The sequence below is a fragment of the Rhinatrema bivittatum genome, chromosome 2, assembly GCF_901001135.1.
Source record: "Rhinatrema bivittatum chromosome 2, aRhiBiv1.1, whole genome shotgun sequence".
NCBI lineage: Eukaryota > Metazoa > Chordata > Amphibia > Gymnophiona > Rhinatrematidae > Rhinatrema > Rhinatrema bivittatum.
The window spans coordinates 722,850,105-722,871,925 of NC_042616.1; the positions used below are offsets into that span (position 1 = coordinate 722,850,105).

The 21,821-nt window shown below is 38.0% G+C and overlaps 1 protein-coding gene across 9 annotated transcripts in view; it reads left to right on the plus strand.

The window, feature by feature from the left end:
- GRHL2 (grainyhead like transcription factor 2) overlaps nt 1-21,821 on the plus strand; it is a 294,199-nt gene that overhangs the window by 218,960 nt on the left and 53,418 nt on the right. For 7 of the 9 annotated variants that reach the window (XM_029591826.1, XM_029591824.1, XM_029591828.1 and 4 more), the window contains 3 exons: nt 177-316; nt 16,478-16,509; nt 18,573-18,667. In XM_029591826.1, the coding sequence (XP_029447686.1) occupies nt 177-316; nt 16,478-16,509; nt 18,573-18,667 (267 nt within the window). The remainder of the gene's footprint in view (nt 1-176; nt 317-16,477; nt 16,510-18,572; nt 18,668-21,821) is intronic. The other 2 variants (XM_029591827.1, XM_029591821.1) reach the window with 1 other exon arrangement.

The following is a 21,821-nucleotide window of genomic DNA, read 5'->3' on the forward strand; positions in this document are numbered from 1 at the left end:
AGTTGGATAGGGCTTCAGTATATCAAGGAGAAGATACTATTGGAAGTTGGGTATTGGAAACTTGTTATCATGGATTTTGGTCTGGTTTATGATTTCAGATCATGTTTCATTCCATCCCTGTTGTTAAATCTTATTGAAATATCTTCTTCTTAATGGTTCTTTATGATTTTGATTAGCAATCGATACAAAGTTGTCCACAGTACCTCTGCAAAAGAAAAGTGATATCACCTTCTTCAAAACTATGACTGACCTGGATTCCCAGCCAGTTCTGTTCATACCAGATGTTCACTTTGGGAATCTGCAAAGGACCGGACAGGTAATAAAGTAGAATCACTTGGCTGTCTAGATGTCATCTAGTTTCATGTGTTATTCATTCTGAAATTTGATTTTAATCTGTTTTGATATACTTCTAGGCAGCATTAGATTGGTGTAGGGGGCATGAAAGGATTAATGATAAGGTCTGTAACTTTCAATCTGAATTCTGAAAATAATGCTTGTATGTCATGCCTCAGACTACTAGTTGGGTCCTACAGAGGGGAATTTAGTTGGTGGATTGGATGATGACAAAAAAGAGCAATTACAGTCCCATCAACCATTTCCTTGTTTCCTGAACTAGAGCATGTTTAATCCTCATGCTGATTAAAAAAAATTCTGCTGTATTAAATAGTCATTTCAGCTCATTCTCTATTAATGACAGGTTTAGTATTTAATGATCTTATGATTAATGATTTATTGATATATAATACTTATAATGATATGTTCTTGTATAATGTTTAGGTTATGTGACTTGAAGTGAACATGGGTTTTACCCATATGTAACCAATGGGTAGGATAGAACCCTGATACTGTCCCCAAAAGTACATAGAAATAAAATAGACCCTATCTGAAACCAGCTCTCCATGGATAGCTTTTCACTTCTGAGGTCCTGGATTCCCTGTGGGGGAAAGCTTAGCTTCAAGGTCCTTTTACATTTGCCAACGTACACAGTTCTTTTTCTAATATATGTAAACAGCACTAATAATCTCCACAGTCTATAGCAGCAGTAATCACACAGAGAAGCAATGTGGTTTCCAACTTCTTTACTGATAAGTTGAAAGAAGATTCTTTACAGTGCATAGACTTTAAACTAAAGTTGATGAACAATAATGAAGTGTAAAGATTAATATATGTGTGACTTCACTCTTCTAGTAAAGTCTCTGAATGTATAGAAGTCAATTCCTTAACAATTGATCTCCTCCTCCTTTCAATTACTCAGAATGAAGAAAGCAAAATCCTTCTTCCAGCTCCCATATTTGTATCAATCTCCCCACTGTAGAATGGTTAGAATTAATTCCCAAAATATTAATCAAGTCCCAGTTCTCATACCTCTCCTGTAGTCTTCTTAAATCTTTTAGATCTCCTTCTGAAAGCAGCAGTGGGCACTCTCCTCTCAAACACAGCACACTCGAGTCAGTAGAAAAATAACTCTTGAACAATACTTTAACTCCTTCCTTCTGGTAATGGACAGGAATCCATTCCTTCTGATGAACCCTCCACTCCTCAGGCTCTCCCCCCAAATGGATTGGTACTTAGGGCACTCGGTTCCTAAATTTTCAATATAAGGGGACCCAATAAAAGTGTCACTTATTGAAAGTCTTCTTGATATAGCTTCTAAGTAGGTTCGATGTGGAAATAGCTGCTAACACGGGGATTTCTGTACAATTCCCTTATTCCAAAATCTTCATTATGTGATTACCAGATAAATCCAATGTAGGAATCGCCGCTGATTCAATGATTTCTGTATCACTCCCAAAACAGAACTCTTTGTTTCACCCAACAAATCGAGGGCTTCCTCGGGGGTGGGGGTGGGGGGGGATTTGACCAGATATTAGCGTAGTGTGCCTCTCAGCAGCACCGTGCGCATTCTATGCAAGAAATGATGTTTCTAAGCTTAGAAACATCATTTCCAGTCTCAAAGTCTTATGGTTACATCACTGGATATGGGCACTGGTTCCCGTTAGATGTGTTAATAGATATTTCTCACTGAGTAACATTTTGGATAGAATGTGTTTTTATAGTTAAATCTATTTAAATGTATGAAAGATTTTGTTCAAATAAAGAATTATGTATTGTAGATGTGTGTGTTCATCATATATAATCACACCTCCGAGCCTTTGCAAGTACCACGGTACACATTAGATATTTCCGCATGATTTTCAAGGTATTAGTGAATGAGGTCCATATATTGAGAACTAACTTAGATCTGGATTCTCTAAGGTCATAGAACATAGAGAATCCAGCAGTAATGGGGGGTTGGGGGGGGCGAAGCGGGGGGCAGGCCTGCAAAAGCCAGCAGCCATCATACCACTGCAGTGCGCTGGCTGCCGGCTTTCACACTGAATAACTACGCCATAAAAGGTGTAGTTATTTGGCGTGAAACTGGTGGCGATAAGGGTCCCTTTCATCACCAGCGATGTGTCAGCCCCAACTCTTCCTCTTCCAGGGCCAATTCCGCCTCGACTCCGTCCTCATTTAGTGATCGCACGCGAAAAGGGACTTTTCGCGTGCGATCGCTTTTGAAAATGACCCCCTTACTTTGCAACCGCTTCCCCAAAGTGGGATCAGAAAGAACGGACAGTGTACTAGAAACTGTCAAGTTGCCTGGTCAGATGTTTCATGATCTAAAACAGCTCTCAGGGATTATTACCTGCTGTCTGAATTCTGTGTGCAAAAACTCCACTCTTCTTTACTCACAAAAAACATTTTTTATTGTTAATATATATATATATATATATATATAATTGAATTCATTTTTTTTTTAAAGATGGAAGGCAGGGGTTTCATACATGGCCAAAATCAGTACTAACCAGGTTTACCATGGCTTTTACTTAAAGTAGGTGGTTGGTTGGTGGTTAATGATTCAGGCAGTTAAATTTGAATATTTTTTTTCAAAATCTTTTTTAATCCAAAATGTGTTAAAATATTTTTATAAACGCTATCAAAAATACGTTTCAAATTCTCAAAATGAGTTATTGGCAATACTTAAAGTTCATTAAATACTTGTCCTGTCCCGCTTCAAATGTAAACCACAGTAATATTCTGCTCATGAATGTCAAACCTAAAGTGGCCGCATTTCAAATGATAATCCTTCATCAGGGAAAAAGCACTTCACTAAACTCCAGAGTTACTCAACAAAATTTTGTTTTGTAAGTAAAAGGGAGTGGAGAGTGTTTTTGCTACTAGGTCTACATTCCTTGGGTGGAAAATTGCTGGTTGACGTTTGTGTGCATAGTAGTTCCTCTAGGCTTCCTATACCTATCCAACTCGGCCCTGTAAGCCTCATGATCACGTGCTACAAATGGTCTTTTGTCATCTGTGTTCAATGTGACACAATAAAGACTTATGGGTTTGCAGCATTGCATTGAACCAAGGAGCATAATTATTGCGCCGAAACATGTACTAATCTTGAAGGTGCCAGACCATCAACAGCATCTTGTAACATTGCTGCCTACTCTTCTGTAGCACTGGAAACATTGACAGGATTCAATTTTGGGAGGTCAGATAATAAGCAATCCTGCAGTAGGTCAATATCAGTGTGGTCTCACTTAGATGTAGTTGGCTGGGAAAATTCAGGTATATGTTGCTGCCTAAAAGAGAACTTAAATGAGAACATGGACAGACCATAAGACTGGCTCAGCAGAGAATCCCCAGAAAAATAATTTTGAAAAATTAAATCAAAGGTATGCCTGAGTTTGAGTTGGAATGTGAAGTAATTGCTGCTAGCCAATCACCAACATAGCATCGAAAAACACATCGCATGACATGGAAAGAGGAATCTGATCTACATATATGTTGAAATCACCCAAAATAATTCTAAGTTCAAATTAATTTTAGACCCAATTAGCATCTCAAGGGGTGAGGAATTATATGATAAAAGACCAGGAGGACAATATACTAGACAATGCAAAAGATGTAAACATTAAAAATTGATATGGAGGAGAAGAATAGACCTGCTTCTTACATAGGCCTAAAGAACACTTGAACACTATGAGCAGGCCATTGCCCTACCTATGAGGTCATGACTGTGAAACAATGACTTAATCAGCTGGACAAAGATGATTCAAGACAACAGTATCAGTGTTGGATAATCATGACTCAAAATACATAACAGGTCAGGAGACTGATCCCAAAGCAAGTCATAAATTCCTATGGTTTTCATAAGACATAGACTGGGCATTTACTAGCAAGATGGATAAAGTACAGAGTAAAGAACATACCACTGATAGGAAAAATTTCAACTCGTGCTATTTCTGTGGGGAGGGGGGAGGACCTTGCATCTGCCATGTCCAGTCATCACAGAAAAAGAGTAAGAGGTAGTCCTATTTAGAGCAGACAAAAACTGCAAGTGCAATATACTTAGGGCAGCCCAAACACACACACAAAGGAGCACGCCTGTGTCGTGCTTCTATGTGCATGCAACAGAATGAGTGCATGCCTCTGGCATCCACCCAGCCCTTATAGTATGCCCCCTCTGAGATTAGGGGGGGTGGGGGAGATGATCTAACTTGGGCTTCGGAAGTGCAGAGAATAATTGGGGAAGGACTTTCCAAGGACTTAACACACTCAGGGATATGTTCTGCTGGTTCAAATCGTTTCTAGAAAACAGATACTACAAGGTCAAAGTAAACAACAAAGAGTCCCACCCCATAGAATCCAAGATGGGGGTACCGCAAGGATCCTCCCTTTCACCCACACTTTTCAATATCTATCTTCTCTCACTTTGTCACCTTCTTACTAACCTCAAGCTAATACATTTCCTATATGCGGATGACATTCAAATCCTCATCCCTATAGCTGAATCTCTACACAAAACTATGGCATATTGGAATATATGTCTCGAAGCAATCAATAACCTACTCACCAGCCTAAACTTGGTACTAAACACTAACAAAACAGAAATCCTACTTATAGCCCCTGAAAATCACCTTCCACCCATCTCTACAACGGCTAACCAAGGTCCTGTCACTTCTTCCTCGCCACAAGTAAGAGACCTGGGAGTACTGCTGGACAACAGATTCAGCCTCAACAAGTTCGTAAATAACACCACGAAAGAATGTTTCTTTAAATTGCAAACTCTAAAGAAACTAAAACCACTACTAAACTACAGAGACTTCCGCCTGGTCCTACAAGCCATCATACTCCCAAAACTGGACTACTGCAATTCTCTCCTTCTGGGCCTTCCTGCCTGCACCACGGCCTGAACGCCACGGCCAGAATTCTCACGAACACCAAAAAAAGGGAACACATCACTCCCATCCTTCAGCAGCTTCATTGGCTACCGATTAAATACAGGATTCACTTTAAAACCATTATGATGATACATAAAGCCCTACACAACATCGCGCCTCTCAGCCTAACTCATCAACTCCAGCTACACACCTCCAAGAAACCAACCAGAAGCGCATACAAGAACCTGCTAATCACCCAACCGGCAAAAACCACCCTGAGGAAACGCGCAATATCCACAGCCGGCCCCACACTCTGGAATTCACTCCCTCCAGACCTTCGCCTTGAACCCTGCCACAATACATTCAAAAAGAAACTAAAGACTTGGTTCTTCACACAAGCATTCCCGGAGCAATAAGATCAGGAAGATATACCTGATCTTATTATTATTATTATATTATTATTATTATTATTATTATATTATATTATTATTATTATTATATTATATTATATTATATTATATATATTATATATTATATATATATTATATATATATATATATATATAATATTATATATTATATAATATTATTATTATATATTATTATTATTATTATATTATAATATTTATTATGTTATTTAAAATGTTATTTGTTATAATGTAAGCCGCCCACGTGGCGACAGTTTTTATTTCACTGTACACCGGTGTGATATGTATTTTATACAGGAACGTCGGTTTATAAAAACTAAAAATAAATAAATAAATACCGTATTAGATTAGCCTCTGACCATTTCTGACCCCATGTCGTCCATAAGTTCCTGAAGACTCTCCCCTAAGTTCATTATGTTCCTTTAATTTCTGTCATTCTCCTCTCTGTTTATCTGTTTAATTATTTTAAAGGTTTAAATGTTAATATCCATGTTATTTTTATAATGTTATTTGTTAAATGTAAGCCCCCGAGGCGTCAGTTTTGTTTCATTGTACACCGGTACGATGTGTATATTATACAGGAGCGTCGGTTTATAAAAACTAAAAATAAATAAATAAATAAACAGGAGTCTGCAAGAGCACAGCCTTCCTCAAAGGTATGCAGCCTGATTCAGTGTTTTGGCATTCACGCGACCCTTATACCACACAACTGATTTTGCATTTGTGCCAAATTTAAGGTTTGTGCAAAAACGTTTGCAATTTCTACCACTCTACAAATAATAATAAAAAATAATAATCATCAATAAAAATGTAAATCATACTCTCGAACAATTCTGTCATGGCTTGGGTTTATCCCAGGTCATATATTTGATACTATGTAGCAACTGGAGGAGTTACAATGGCACAAGCTAAAGGATTCGCAAAAGGCACTGTAGGACTTTTGCTTTATCCTTAAATCTGTCTCTATAAGTTAGGGATACCTATAACTTATTACAAACATAACTGCAGCAAATAGTTTCAGCAGAATTTGTAAGGTTTTTTTGTTTGTTTGGTTTTTTTTTAGTAACTAGATAACAGCCTATATGCATTCATTGCATATGGTACAAAGAAATGGCAATATAGGCTTCTGTGCTTTAGTGACACAAGTCAGTTCACTGTAGAGTGATGGTTGTGGAGGGAAGAGGCACATTTGAGGTGAGCAATGAGATCATCAACACCCAGTTGTATTCTGTGCTTTCTTTCTGGGGGGGGGGGGGGAAAGGTGCTGGTACTCACATGCAGGATGTATTAATTAATTTTTTTTTTTGGGGGGGGGGGGGGGTTGAGGGACCACGGGACAAATCAGGCAAGTGAAGGAAAAGGTGCCAGTACTCAATACCAGCACATACCCCCTGAAAAAAAAAGCCTTGGTTGTTATTATGACCATTGTGATAAAATGATAAAAATGAAACCATTTGAACTACGTTTCTCACTGCCGAATAGAAAAATAACTTCCCTTTTGGATTTGGTTTCCTTTTTAATCCATTCCCGAACATGTATTGTTTTTGCACTCATTCTGCAAACAGAGACGTATTAGAACACTCAAAGAGTTAGCCTGAATCAATTGGTAATTTCATCAAGGTTTTCTAGGTAATTAGTAATGTGATTTGCTCTAATGCTACAGTAACATGATTGCAGAACCAATGTTAACTGGTTTAGAGATTTCAGTTGTGAAAATATATTTTTAAATTTTCAACATGTGGAATTGCTGTGGTAAATGGTAGTATCTCCTAGAGCACAGTTTCAAAGCACATATACAGTATTGTGGATAGGGTATGATTGAAAAAAAAAAATATTAAAAAGGGCAGCTTTTGGTGTTCATGTGATGTGGTGAGCCGAAAGGACATGTTCTGCAAAAGCGCTGGGTGCCATCCCTGCTTAAATCTACTTATCTTGCCTTTTGCTCAATGCCTGATTTTCTCTTTTTCACAAATCTCCTACCTTACCTTATAAGCAAGCCAACAGTGATTTCGCCTCAGCTATGGTCAATTCGCATGGCCCATAAAGAGAAGAAAAGAACTGGCTCACTGCTGACAGAATGGCAGCGAATGCAGCTGAAGCTGTGAGGCCTTTACAAGACCAGGTGATATCCATAACTCAGAGTCACATGATGATCTGCTAAAGGAGCAACTGCTTGCCTGGAGCTCCTAAGCAGCCCCCTATTACATCATACCATGGCTGCTGGCTTCTCATTTTTTCTACTTATTTTATTGTTTATCTCCTATTTGGGCACTTATTATTCTGTTGTGGCTCCTTTGGAGTGATTGCATGGACACATTTGTTATTGGGAGTTGCCTGATATGTCTACCAAGCCAAGGAAAACCATGGCCAACAAGAGTAAATCTACACAGGAATTTTCTGCTACTGAAGTTTCCTTTCATACAGAGGTTATCCAGGAAATATCTGTGGGAATTTCAAAAACAGTTACTAAATCAGTTACTGATGTTTTAGAAGATCAACTTTTAAAAATGCAAACCTTTCTAGAGGGCCTTACAGAACAGGTGGACTCGCATGAAGCTCAGACCCAGGCAGCGGAATCCCAGATTTCACAGCAAGAAGATCGATTTACAGCTGTACAGGCTCAGGTTTCCCAGCTTCTGCAGTCTAATGAGCAACTTTCCAGCAAACTAGAAGACCCGGAGAAACAGGTCTTGCAGGAGCAATATTCAGCTGATTGGCATCCCAGAATCTGTACAAGACCTGGAGCTGATCTATCTATGTGAGTGCTGGCTGCCTGAGCAAATAGGTCTTCTAGGGAAACGTAAATCCATCCCAGTAAAGAAAGCACACAGGCTTGGTGCTTATTGGGTAGATTCCCTTAAACCACATCCAGTGATAGCTTTGTCAGCATAATTAAGAATTTTTGCTAACATTATGGTGGCTTACTGCAAGAAGAAAGCTTTATCTTACGAGGGATCTAGAGTGCTACTCTTTTTTCAGATTTCTCGGCAAAAGTCACCTCTGAACGTAGAGAACTTTCACCATACTGTGCTCAGCTGTACCAAAAGGGAACTTGTTTCCATTTATAATTTCCTGCTAAGCTCCGTATTTACATATAATGGCATCATAAAGGTTCTGAAAGATAAGGAAATTGAAGCTTACATGGCACAGCTGGGTTAATATTTTCATGATGGAGTTTTTCTTGTAATTGCCTTTCTTGTGGAGTTTGCAGCTGCTGTGGATTTTAAATGGCTATTTTTATTTTTATTTTCCTCTTTTTTTTCTCTCCTTTATATTGTGATTCTTGGAACTAAAATAGCACCCAAGGTGAAGGGAGTCGCCCGAACATGTATTGCAGTTTCATGCCAGTTACATTTTGCAGAGTGAATGGCACCAAAACTGAAGTGGTGGTCATAGCATTGGGAAGCCGGCTGATGGAAATCAATGACAATATTAGTGAGCTTAAGTCCATGATATTGGACATAGAGAATTGCATGTCTGCAATAGAGGGTAGAATTTCCATATTAGAAGATGATGCACTCGCATTGTAGAGAAAAGTGATTGTCTTAGAGAAACAAATGAATGATTTCTGTGACAAAATAGATGACTTGGAAAATAGGTTAGGCTGGAATAATACGAGACTGGTGGGAATTGTTAAGCGCCAGGCCATTCTTTATGACGCTTATGTCCAGGGATACAAGAACACTTAGATTTTGGTAGAAAGCATACATTTTTAATTATTAATGTAAGTATTCTTGGGAGATGCTGATGCCATGTTTCTGACAAACTGACTACCAGCATCTATTCATATACAGGAAGTGATCCTTCTATTATAGATAACATACAATATTGTAGAAGATTCTAGAGTTGCGTGACTGCCCAAAGAATCATTTACATTGATTGTCATGTCAACAGCATGATAAGATCATCCCTAAACTGCCCTGATTAATTCTCCCAGGTGGTGCCCATTTACCATCACTCTCTAGATAGTCCTTTGTTCCGTTAGAATCTTGCTGGTCAGGCTAATTATCACATCTGAAGTTGTGTTTACAGATACTCCTGAGAATAGTGCCTCTATTGTGACAGGATAGCCTGAAGTTCCCTCCTTTTGGCTTCTGCTTTGTGTGACCCTATGATTAGGCATTACCTTATGGAGCCAGCTTGACTGCCTGTCCAGATGTCCTGGGAATTCTGCAAGTCATTCTCAATAACTCACTTAGAGTTCATACAGCCAGGACAGGCTAAGTAGAAGATTCTGAGGCATTTGCCTTTCTCCATGCTAGTTTTCTGTTCAGTCAGTGAAACAATTTTGGATTAGGAATTTCCAGATTTGCTAGAAACCTGCTTCCCACAGAGCTTGACCTCCCGGAGCTGATCGGTACTCTAGTGATCGAAAGAGTACATAGAGTGGGAGTGAAACAAAATGGTGCGACCAGATCTTGAGTGGTCATTGCCAAATTCTTAAATTATGCCCATAAGCTTCAATATTGCAGGCTTACCGCAAACTTCACAATCTTCTGCACCAGGGCAAAAAGCTACTTATTTTTCAAGACTTTTCAGCAACTGTAGTGGCCACATGCAAGGAATTTTATGCAGTATGTTTAGAGTTGGTTAAAAGAGATATTCTTTTCATGCCACAATATCCAACTTGTTTGAGGATCTGGAAAGCTGGCAAGATGAAGCTATTTGAATCTGCAACTGATGCCAAACACCATGTGGAAGCTTTGTCTAGCTCAGCCTCAGACTATGGCTGAATTGACTGGATTCGTTTTTCCTTTTTTTTTTTTTAATGCACTGTATGGTCATGTTTGTTATCTGGATCTGCATTGCTGATAGCAAGCTATGATGCAGATAATTGCTTTTTCTTTAAGGAGTTTTTCAGACATATGGTTGTCCTTTTACTTTTAACCTTTTACTTCAACTACTGTTGGTTATATATTATTTTTGAGAGACACTGACTGATTCAACAGTGACCGCTCTAATTTTTTAGCATTTTTTGTACGAGTTTTTGTCTTTTTTGGGAGAGGCTCTTTTTTTTTTTTTTTTACTTCTGATCTGATATAAAGTGGAATAAACGTTTGTTATAAAAAAACAAAAACAAAAAAACCTGCATAATCGCTATTGCCCAGTAGCCAATCACCAAATACTCTCATATTGCTAGATAAATTATAATAGTGAAAATTCGGAAAACTCAAACCCCCCTTCCCTCTAGGCATTCTCAGCTTTGATATAGATAATCTAGCCTTTTTCCCACCCCCCAAAAAAATTATTGTACATGGTATTTAGTATCTTTAAATCTTCCCTACGCCATCAAATGGGAGCATTTTCATGAGATAAAGTACCTTAGGCATAGTACCATCTTAATAAGCATTACTCGACCTTGCAGGGAGAGCAGAAAAGCCATCCATCTGTCAATACATTGCTGCAGTTGCTTAAGCAATGGAGGAATATTAGAAGAATACCATGTTTTGGGATCTGTATGTATTTGAATACCTAGGTAACTGAGGGTACCTGTTTTCCACTGAAGGGGGAAAAAAATCAAGCCAAGCAATTACCAAAGTGTTCAGGATATCCACAGCCTCAGTTTTGTCTAAATTCAGCTTAAAACTAGATACTAATCCACAATGTTCTATTACCTGCTAGGCCTTGGGAAGAGAAGTAAGGGCCTATGAAAGTAATAATAAATCAGCAAATAAGAGTTTTTACCACCCCTCTATCTATCGGAATAACATGAATTCCTGTATGAGAATTCAGCAAACAAACTAAGGTTTCCAGGGACAAAATAAAAAGCAGGGGAGACAACAGGAATCCTTGTCTATTTCCCCCCGTAAAAGGAAAACTATCTGAGAGATTGGTTAAGACTCTAGTTGTTGAATTTGTATATAAAATATTATAATGCTTAATATATGGTCCAAGAAGCCATATTTGGGTAACAATGCTCTCAGATATTCCCAGGAGACTTGATCAAATACGTTTTCAGCATCATTACCGACCAATAGGAGGTCTCTCACTTTCAGCTGATGAAATCTCTAAGGCTAAGTACACTTTGTGAATATTCATAGAGGATCTCCTGCCCCATATAAACCCACTTGGTCTTTGGTTAACAAAGAGGGAATAATATTTCAACCTATTCACTTATACTTTAACATACACCTTGATATCAATATTCAAAAGAGAGAGAGAAGACGTTAAGTGGCTGGATAGCAAGCACCCTTTCCTGGCTTAGGAATCACTGTAATAATTACCTCTCCTATCATGGAAGGTAAATGAGGATAAGTGGGCAAATGATTAAACAATGCACATACATCCTTTGTTATAGGATCCACTAAGTTTTTGAAAAAGCTTGCAACTAAACCATCTGGACCTGGATCCTTAAAATCGGGTAGCTCAGCTACAGTCCTGCAAACTTCAGACTCAGAAATAGACAGCTAAAAAGATAAATGAACCTATTCAGATAAGGTTGGCAACTGAATATACTTTAAAAACTCTTCACATTGACCCGTATCAGTTCCAATGCCTGTGTAAAGGTCAGCATAAAAGTCTCTAAACACCCTGCCAATATCTTTACTCTTATGTCCACAGTTTCCCATCCCTATCATAAGAAGAAAAAAAAATCTGATGACCTTTGACCCCCGAACAAGATTAGCCAGGAGTTTGCTTGTTTTGTTACCGTACAAATATAATTTGTTTAAAAAAAAACTGTACACCTGGCCCTAGTGTGTGAAAGGTCATTAAAGATTGTTGAACTCTCTTGTAATGAGTATAAGCTTCCTGAGAATTAGCAATCAAATTCTTAAGGTTCTGCAACTCTTTCCTCAATTTCAAAATAGCCTGATTCAAAATTTTTCTTATGAGCCACATAGCCTATTATTTCTTTCCAAAGAACTGCCTTTGCCATTTCCCGAAATACAAAAGGATTAGATCTGTGTTCAGCATTACATTCTGCATAAATGTTCCATCTTTCTTCAATGAACTGTGAAAATGTTATCTTGATAAAGAAATAAGGGCATCCTCCGATTTATCTGATGGACTCAGTTTCAGAACACCAACTACTGGGCAATGATCTGAAATCAAATCTTCTATGTCTACCCTACCCAATTTGGAAAATAACTCTTCTGAAACCATGAAATAATCAATATGGGTCTTAGTAGTGTGAGCTCTGGCTTGGTGAGTAAAATCTATGTTTGAGGGATGGGAGCAGCTAGGGATTCTTTCCAGCAGCTAGGGATTCTTTCCAGCAGCAAGTCTACGATACAATTTAAATCACCTCCAAAAATAATCGGATATGTCCTTAGAGAGAATATTAAAGTCACAAAAAAGGAGTTGGTGTAAGAGTTAGGCGCATAAGAAGATGTTAAAATTACTTTATGACCTTGAAGTTCCCCCAAAACAATTATATATTATTATATCTACCCTCAGGATCTACACTCGATCGAATCAATTTGAAGGAGCTGTTTGTAAGAATTATAAGAATTATAATTCCAACTCCCTATACTTTTTTTTTTTTTTAATTACCCGTAGCTGAAAAGATCTGAGCCACCCAGTGCTTCCTCAGTTTCTGATGTTCTTTTTCAGACGTGTGTTTCGTGCAACAGGTCAATATTAGTCTTTAGACATCTTAAATGATTTCAGACTTTCTCATGTTTGATTGGTGTGCCTAAGCCCGATACATTCCATGTGGTAATATTAACCATTAAATGAACCAAAGTGAAGAGACAAGAAAGTAACCTGGTATTTCCTAAGAGAATCATTCATCCCATATCAAGCAATGATTCTCTTATGGTTATAAAATAACCACATATGTACAATTCAATCTGCACCACTATATGAGCATACAAAGACCCCACCAGCATACAAAGAAAAAGATAAACCCCCAGTTTCGCTGTATTTCCAATTTTGTTAATCCCCAACCCCATATTCCCTCTCGCTAATCCCTCCAAGATCCGTTCTCAACTCCCATCACCAAGGTAGCAAGTGGCTCAGAAACCTCTGAGCAGAGGGCACAATAACATGTATGGGTGCCGTCCCCATCCTTAGAATGTAACATAATGTAGTAATCTAGAAAATTCAGCAAAACCTCTGTTATAAAATGTTCTTCAGAGGATACCTCAACAGTGAGCATATACTGATAGCGGGAGAAATTCCATTTACTACTTTGAAAAAGTTTCTAAACGAGGTTCTCTCTTTTTCACTTGATCAATTACCGACTGTAAATTCATGTTACTTCATTAATAAGAGAACCTCGGCTGTAGAAATTAATCAGCTCAATATTCCCGCTAACTTGACTAGTTTTCTAGAGAGCTCAAGTTTGGATATTATAGAGAGGGGTACTCTTTTAGTATCCTTCATCTATAAGCAGGATGTTAACTCAGTCATGAAATCCTATTTTAGGAAGTTCCCTGTTAACTTTTATAGTCAGCCAGTAAAATTATTTCCAGATGTAGCTCAGGCCACTCAAATAAGGAGAAGGCAATTTCTCTCTTTGAGACAAAAAGTTATTGATTTGGGGTTTTCCTACACATTACGATATCCATGTAAATGTATTTTAAGAAAAGCTAACGAAGTCTATGTTTTCTTTCAATTTGATCAGTTTAAAAAATTTGTAGAAGCTAGGGTCCCAACTACTTCTTCCCCAATTCCGACCAAGGTATAAGGGTTAACTAAATATAGTACCTGGAGAAATAATGCTATGTAATTGCCCTGTTTAATATTAATAATAAGGTTTTCCTTAAGTTCTCTCCATAGTTTACACTTGCCTTACCTACAAGTTCTTCTTTAATGGACTTATTGAGAATTATATAAAAAATCAATCCTAGTATAATTTGTATGGATATAGGAAGTAAATTTTCTTTATTTTGTTGGAATGATATGTATAACAGACTATGTTATGGATTGGATTTATTTCTATTATATAATGAAAAATTTGAATAAATAAAGAATTAAAAAAAGAAAAAGCACAGACCAAATCAGAGTGTGCTATAAGGCAATGGAGAATAGCTTCTCCTTTCCGGTTTGCAGCATAAATTAACAAATACTGTGCATCTTCACCACTTAGTGGATAATATCACAAGTCCATAATCTCTATGACAAAACCAAAAACAATCAGTAACCTCTTGATTTGAAGATGTTGCTCCTTGCACAAAGAGAGGGGATTCCACATGAATTGATGGGATGGGAACTTCTGTGCACAATATGGGATACTTGGAGGAGGCTTTGAGACGGACTAGGCTTCTCTAGTAGGGTTTCTTTTCAGTTACCTTTGGTTGGTAATCGGGATTTTTCTCCAGGCATGGGGGGGCTACTTCTCACGGCTGTGGATAGATTGTGTAGCTCTTTTAGGTGGGTTTTTAAATAGAGACGTTACATATATATAATTTGGACATGTTCAACAGACCGTGGACTTCACAGCATGGGATAACTTTTTTTATTTGCAAATTCATAGTTATATTATATCCAAACTATCAGGGTCATTCTTTACCGTACGATGGGGCATTTTGCGTGAGTTAGGGCATTATCGCACATAATACCTACCACATCACAGCGGTAAAATGCTAATTGGGGGAAGGGGAGGAGTGTGGGTGAGGTTTGTGCGAAATTAGGGCCCGGTAGCACTGCGGGCGATAATGTTTTAGACATCGCTGGCAGCACTGTGGGAAATAACACCACCTTTTCCCAATGCAATGCGGTCGGCTGCACACTATCGCTCCCGCCGCCCCTTTTCTGGCCCCGGCTCATCATTCTGCTATATTTATAGCAGGATGATGATGATGATGATGAATCTAGGCCTAAGAGAGAGGAAATTAACTTTGGTCTCTCCAGCCTTTAATGCTTATGTGCGGATGTGTTATAAACGTAGACATTCTGTATCCACATTATACAAATACATACAATATGTAGATGATCATACTATGCTAGACACATTGGCAGCTGTCTGGAGTACTGATTTAAAAATAGACTTGGATGGCGGGCATATGGGGACTTGCATTTCCATCATTTATAATTCTAGAGAAAATGTGTTATTGTGAGAGTTAGTTTTGCATTCTTCATAATGTAATCATTACACCAATACGTGCAAAATGCATGAGCATAACTGACTCAGGTCAATGTAGGAAGTGCTCTATGGCAGCCACCACTCTACTGTCTGTGGGAATGTTTGCGGATACAGTTGTTCTGGTATGACATTACCAATTGTCTGACTGGATTGCTCAAAGAAACAATTTCATTAGATGGAGGTTTTGCTCTGCTGCATCATATCTCCCATTGCAAGGGACTGAGAAGGATTCTTAAATATTTGCTCATTAAGGCGTGTTTAATAGCAAAACGATGTATCCTTCTAAAATGGTTAGATTTGCACCCTCCTGATCTAGAAATGTGGTGCTCTCAGTTTTTCAGTTTGATGATTATGGAATATAGAGCAGCAGACCTGAAAACAGAGCCAAAGACTTGTATGTGGCAGTATGAAAGCCTTTTTTATAGTCTTTAGATTTTGATGTGCAAAGGATGTATGGCTTTCTGCAAATTGTATAACTACATGTTCATTGTTGGTTTATGTACGAGGAGCCCAACCAGCATTTCCTTGCTTTACATGTTTCATTTGTTCAATTTGTTCACTCTGTGTGGTGTTGGGTTTTTTTTTTTGTATGAAAGGAATTGGGGAAGGGGAGGTGAAGGGGAGGAGGGACAAAAGTGAATATTAAAAGTATTGGAAACTCTGAGATGTTTATGGTTGTACATTTGCACAAACTCTACAAAAAGTTGTTTTAAAAAAAAAAAAGGGCAGCATTTTTAATGATACATTAAACCCTTGTTGCAATCATAAACTGTTACTCTTATAGCAGTAAATCACTTTTGTCTTACTCTGCAGGTATTCTATAATACAGATGATGAAAGGGAAAGGTAAGTCATGTTTCTTTTATTGAAAAAGAAATTTATAGAAAAGGTAAAATGATAATTTGTTTTAAAAAGGTTTATTAGTTTTATGAGCCCTGTTCAAATTATTACCAGCATATCTCCCACATAAAATATTGATTGATCTAATTGGCCAATTTCAGCTTTTTCAGTCTGTAAAATCCTTCAACCTGAAAAAAATGTCAACTGCAGTGATTTGAATTGGGTCATTTGTGGTTTCCAGTAAACCAGAATGGCAGGCCTGGGTACTCAGAAGTGACACCAGAACTCTGACCAATTCCAAACTATGACTGACACTTTGAATTAGTCATGGTTTTTTCAGATTTTTTTTTTTTACCTAAGCACTGAAGGCGGGCCATCTATTGCTCCTATCATGTGACATGGGCCAGCCAATGGCACAGATAGCCCCTGTCACATGGTAAGGGCAAAGGGCCATCGGTGCCATTTTGATTAGTGGCAGCTGATGGCCCGAGAGGGGGAGATCGCTCCCGGGACCCCCACTGGACCACCAGGGACTTTAGGCAAGTTTTGGGGGGTGGGGAAGGTAGGAGATTGTAATTATTTATTTAACACTTTTATATACCGACATTCATGAAAAAAGATCATATTGTATCGGTTTACAGAGAACAAAGAATTTTAACATAACTTAATTGGTGGAAGCTTAAAAGTTACATAAAACAGGGGTATAGAACTGGGGAGGGGGAGAGAAGAGGGGACAGACAACTCATTAACTAATTACAACCAAGTAGATGTAGGTGCTTGGTGGGTCCTGATCTGATCAAGACATGGCTATTGCTATGTGGCTGATATTAGCCCTGAATAGTTAATTAATTAATTAAATCCGAAGGGTTGGGGTGGGTGCCCTTTCTCCCCCACCCCCCCTGAAAACGATAAAACCACACAAAATTTTGTGGGGTTTTCCTATCATTTTCGGTGACCCCTGAACCGCGACAAAATAGGAAATATTGTCTATATTTCCTATTTCGGCACAAACGAATGCACATCCCTATTACCTATGCCTTTTAAGACAAAGGGATGGTAACTTTAAAACGGGCACATGCCCGTCCATATATGCGGGTGTGTATGCTCCTAACTGAAAGCATTTACATGAACAGCTGCAAATTATTGGCATTTACAGGAGCAAGTGAGGAAAGTTATAACACGCGCACGTGAAGGACATGACCAGTTTTGCCAGTTTGCCCACCAGTATGCCCAGCCTACATCTAGGTCATTAAGATCCCCCGGTTCTTTAGCCTGCTCTCCCTCCAGTTTATCCAGACCAGTTTCAAGCATTTCATATGTGGCTAAAAATAGTTTTATTCAGACTTGCGCCTGATGTATAGCAGAAGTAAATTTGCACAGAAGTGAACCGGATGCACGCCGCATTCTCTTCGTTAAATGCGCGCATTTCTCTTGGCCATGCCCCGCAACACCAACGACCTGACCCATGCCACCCCCTTTTTTTTTTACTGGGTGCAAGAGAGTCGTGCATCAGTACTTGTGCGCATATATGCAAGGTTTATAGAATAGGTTGGACACATGTGCTTAGAGGTGCACGTACCTGTGCTTTTCAGCACGCGTATCTTTTAAAATTTACCTTTAACTGCAGGCATTTGAAATATGGTGTGTTAGAAGAATTTTGAAGATAAACTGGAAAGATCTGAGATGATGGAAGGTGGAAGAATCCTGGTAGAGGATCTGATCAAAAGGAAAATAAAATTTATTGGTCCAGTCCTCGGAGGCTCTAGTGGCAAATTAGCTAATCTAATACTGGAGAGCACAATAGAGGGTAAAAGCTGGAAAGGAAAACAGACAGTCTAGGGCCACAATATTAAAGGAGAAAAAAAGTCAAGAACTGGAAATATGGACAAAACAATGAAGAAAGCTGAGTGCAAAAATAATTGATGCACCAGCATCGCCACCCTCCATATCAATTACAGCACTTGACGATGATGATAGCAATGCCAAAGAGTAAAACATTATTTTTCTTTCATATGCTGTGGAAATGGCTTTTTTTTACTGACAATTGCCTCTATTATATCCTTCAACAGTAGCAGTGTCTTGGTGAAAAGAATGTTCCGGCCTGTGGACGAGGACTATGGCACGCCCGTCCCAAAGCAGTTGAAAGAAGAAGGGCTTAAAAGAGGTATAATCTAACATGTTCAAGAGAACGTAAGGTGCAAAGCAATCTGTCAGGGTCCATTTTATCAAAAGGTTTTGTCTCATTCCATGTCTGTGTCAAAATGCTTTTAAAAGAAAGGTACTTTGTCAAAGCAGAAATTTAACCTGCAGCTTATAGTTATTTACATAATAGATTCATTTCTATTTATTTATCTTCACCAGCCTATAGAGCAAGGCTGGGCAATTCCAAGCCTTCGAGGGCCACAAATCGGTTGGGATATCCCTAATGAACGCTCATGAGAGCAATTTGCATGCATATGGCACCAATTATATGCAAAAACAACCCCAGCCCTGTTCTCAGGATCAAATCCAACTACACTAATCTTGATATTAACAGAGACCTCAAGTAATTACACCTCAACAGCCTGGGTGCTGCAGGGAAACACTGTCATCATGAGTCTCTGCTTGAAATTCACTTTTAAATATTTTTATTCAGATTAAAGTAGTCTTTTCAATATTGTTGAAACCTTTTCATTACTTTCAAAGAACCAAAATTGAAGACTTATCGTTTTGCTAAGAAGCAAGAAAAGGAGAGTTCATGGCGTCCGAGACTCTGCCTCAGAGACTCAAGTGACAGTGTTTTCCCACAGCACCCAGGCTGCTGAGGTGTAATTAATTGAGGCCTCTGTTGATATCAAGAGCAGTGTAGTTTGATTTGATCCTGAGTACTGAGTTGTGGGGTTTTTTTGTTTTTTGCATTGATCCATATTTACAACTCATGGTGTGATTTTGTAGTAGTTAACCAATTATATGCAAACATATTTCAACAAACATTTGGTTGGTGAGGTCATCAGGACACCACACCTGCTATAGAGAATACTATCAAGATGATAAAGTAGTTCAATAAGCAATTGTAGCAATAGTTTGGATGCATTTGAATTTAGATTTTAATTATTTGCCTTTCCAAACTCATACCATTGGTAAGTCACACTTCAGGTGCTGTAGGTAGTTACCTGCTCCAGAGAGGTCTTACAATCTAAATTGGTACTTAGGGCAAAAGAAGGCAAAATGGCGTCTCATGGTCACGAGAAGTGGAATTTGAACCCTGGTTCTCAATCCGCTGTTCTAACCACTAGGCAACTCCTCCACTCCAGTGATGTGTATATCTTATTTTCGTGTAATAAAAATGGCAACAGTACCTCAGCCAATCAAAAGCCTGCATTTCTTGAGCATTAACAAAAGATATGTACAACTAAATCTCTAGGCTATTGCCTTATCTTGCCCATGACATGTAAGGAACAACGAAAACAGACTATGTTAAATATAGGGCCTGAAATAAAAATATTTACTCTGAGGAACCTATTAATTAGAATATGTTACCAGCAAAACACAAAACAAAACATGAAGCCACCCACAGATGACTAGGCACCGTGGAAATGTGGAACTAATAAAGATCATCAAACCTTTCCATTCTCCTTAGAAATAAAAGGGAAATCAAGCCCAGACTGACTAATATAGTAAAAGTAGTATGTATATAGGTATAATTAAGATGTTTAGTTTTATGATATTTACATTTTTATACTTTTCCATATCTTTTTTTCTGAATTTTAATACTAAATGTATTTTTCTACATCTTTTTCTAAAGTAATATGATTTGTACTTTTTGCATTATTCCACATTTATTTCTTATTTTTTGAATACATTGGAGACCTAGGATATGCATATTTAACTCATGCATATTCATTGTGGATATCCTGAAAGCATGGCTGATGGGATCACCAGGACAGATTTGGGAGCCCTGCATTAGTCCCTCTGTATGCTCTGTCAACCATCCTCCTTGTCTCATCTGGGACTTGGACAATTTCTTTTTTTCTGATGCTGTTTTCTCCTCTCTATACTTGGCCTCTCTTTTCCTGTCACTTGATTCCAAGTCTTTTGCCCTCCTCCTAAATTCTGCATTATCTACTTCTTTTGATTCTGTCTCCCTGTTTCTTTCAACCCGCAGCCCTGGTTAAATTTCTCTCTCAGGTTCCAGTAGTGACTTCTCCATTGACGACAAAGAACCCCAATTTATGTTAATGGTTACATTTTCTCTACCTACCCTTTGTGTCTTGCTAAGCAGAATTGCCATTAATCTCTAATTTTTTTATATACTAATTATTTTTGTTTCTTTTCTTTAATCTTCAACTCTCTTCTTTACCATCTTTTGTTCCTATCCTGTTATCCTCCATAAACATTCCTATACATATTTTTTGATAAGATCTTATCTATTCACTCTGCTTTTACTCCTTCCTCTCATTTACATCTTGTTGGCAACTTGATTCGCCTTGGACTACAATGCTTTTTCTTCTTCATTCCTTCTTTTCTCTATTCAAGGAGACTTTTGATCTTATATCAGCTTCCAAATCTGTTGCTTCATCTTTGCTTCAGATTCCTACTTCAATTCTGCTGATAAACATGGACTTCCTCTACCTGTTAATTCTTTTTTTCTCTGATATTGTCCCTGATAACTGCAACACTGCTGTAATTTTCTCTGTTTTAAAGAAGCCTTTCTTTATCCTGTTATGATTTAGTTATTGTATTTATTTCTTAATCTTATATCCTGCTTAATTTATACTATGACACCCTGCATGGGGAACAACAAAAATTAACATAAATACAACAGCAATATACAATACAATAACATACAAATAAATTACAATACAATAAAAGAAGAAATAATATGAAATATAAATCTAAGATATAAAATTGTAAGCTCTAATTTGGACTAAGATCTGCTCAAGTTAAAAAATTAAAACCCATTTGTAGACCAGGCCAAAAAAAAAAGTCTTGACTCTTCTATGAAACCCCAAATATTCATAATTTTCTGATATTTTGTGGTAATTACAATTTCTTTGTCTATTTCTCTCCATTCCTTTCTTTCCAATTTTCTTGACGATGCTATATATCACCACACCTTTGCCTGCCTTCTAGGTAATAATGCTATAGACTCCTTCACTGAATCTATGCTCCTATATCTGTTTAATCGTGTTCAGACATCCGTTCATGCCATATCTTCTACTATCCAACAAGAAAGCAAGGGATAACTTGCACAGTGTGGCAGTTACAACCCTGAACACCTTGCTGGGCAGATTGGATGGACCACTTTGATCTTTATCTACCATCATTTCCTATGTTAT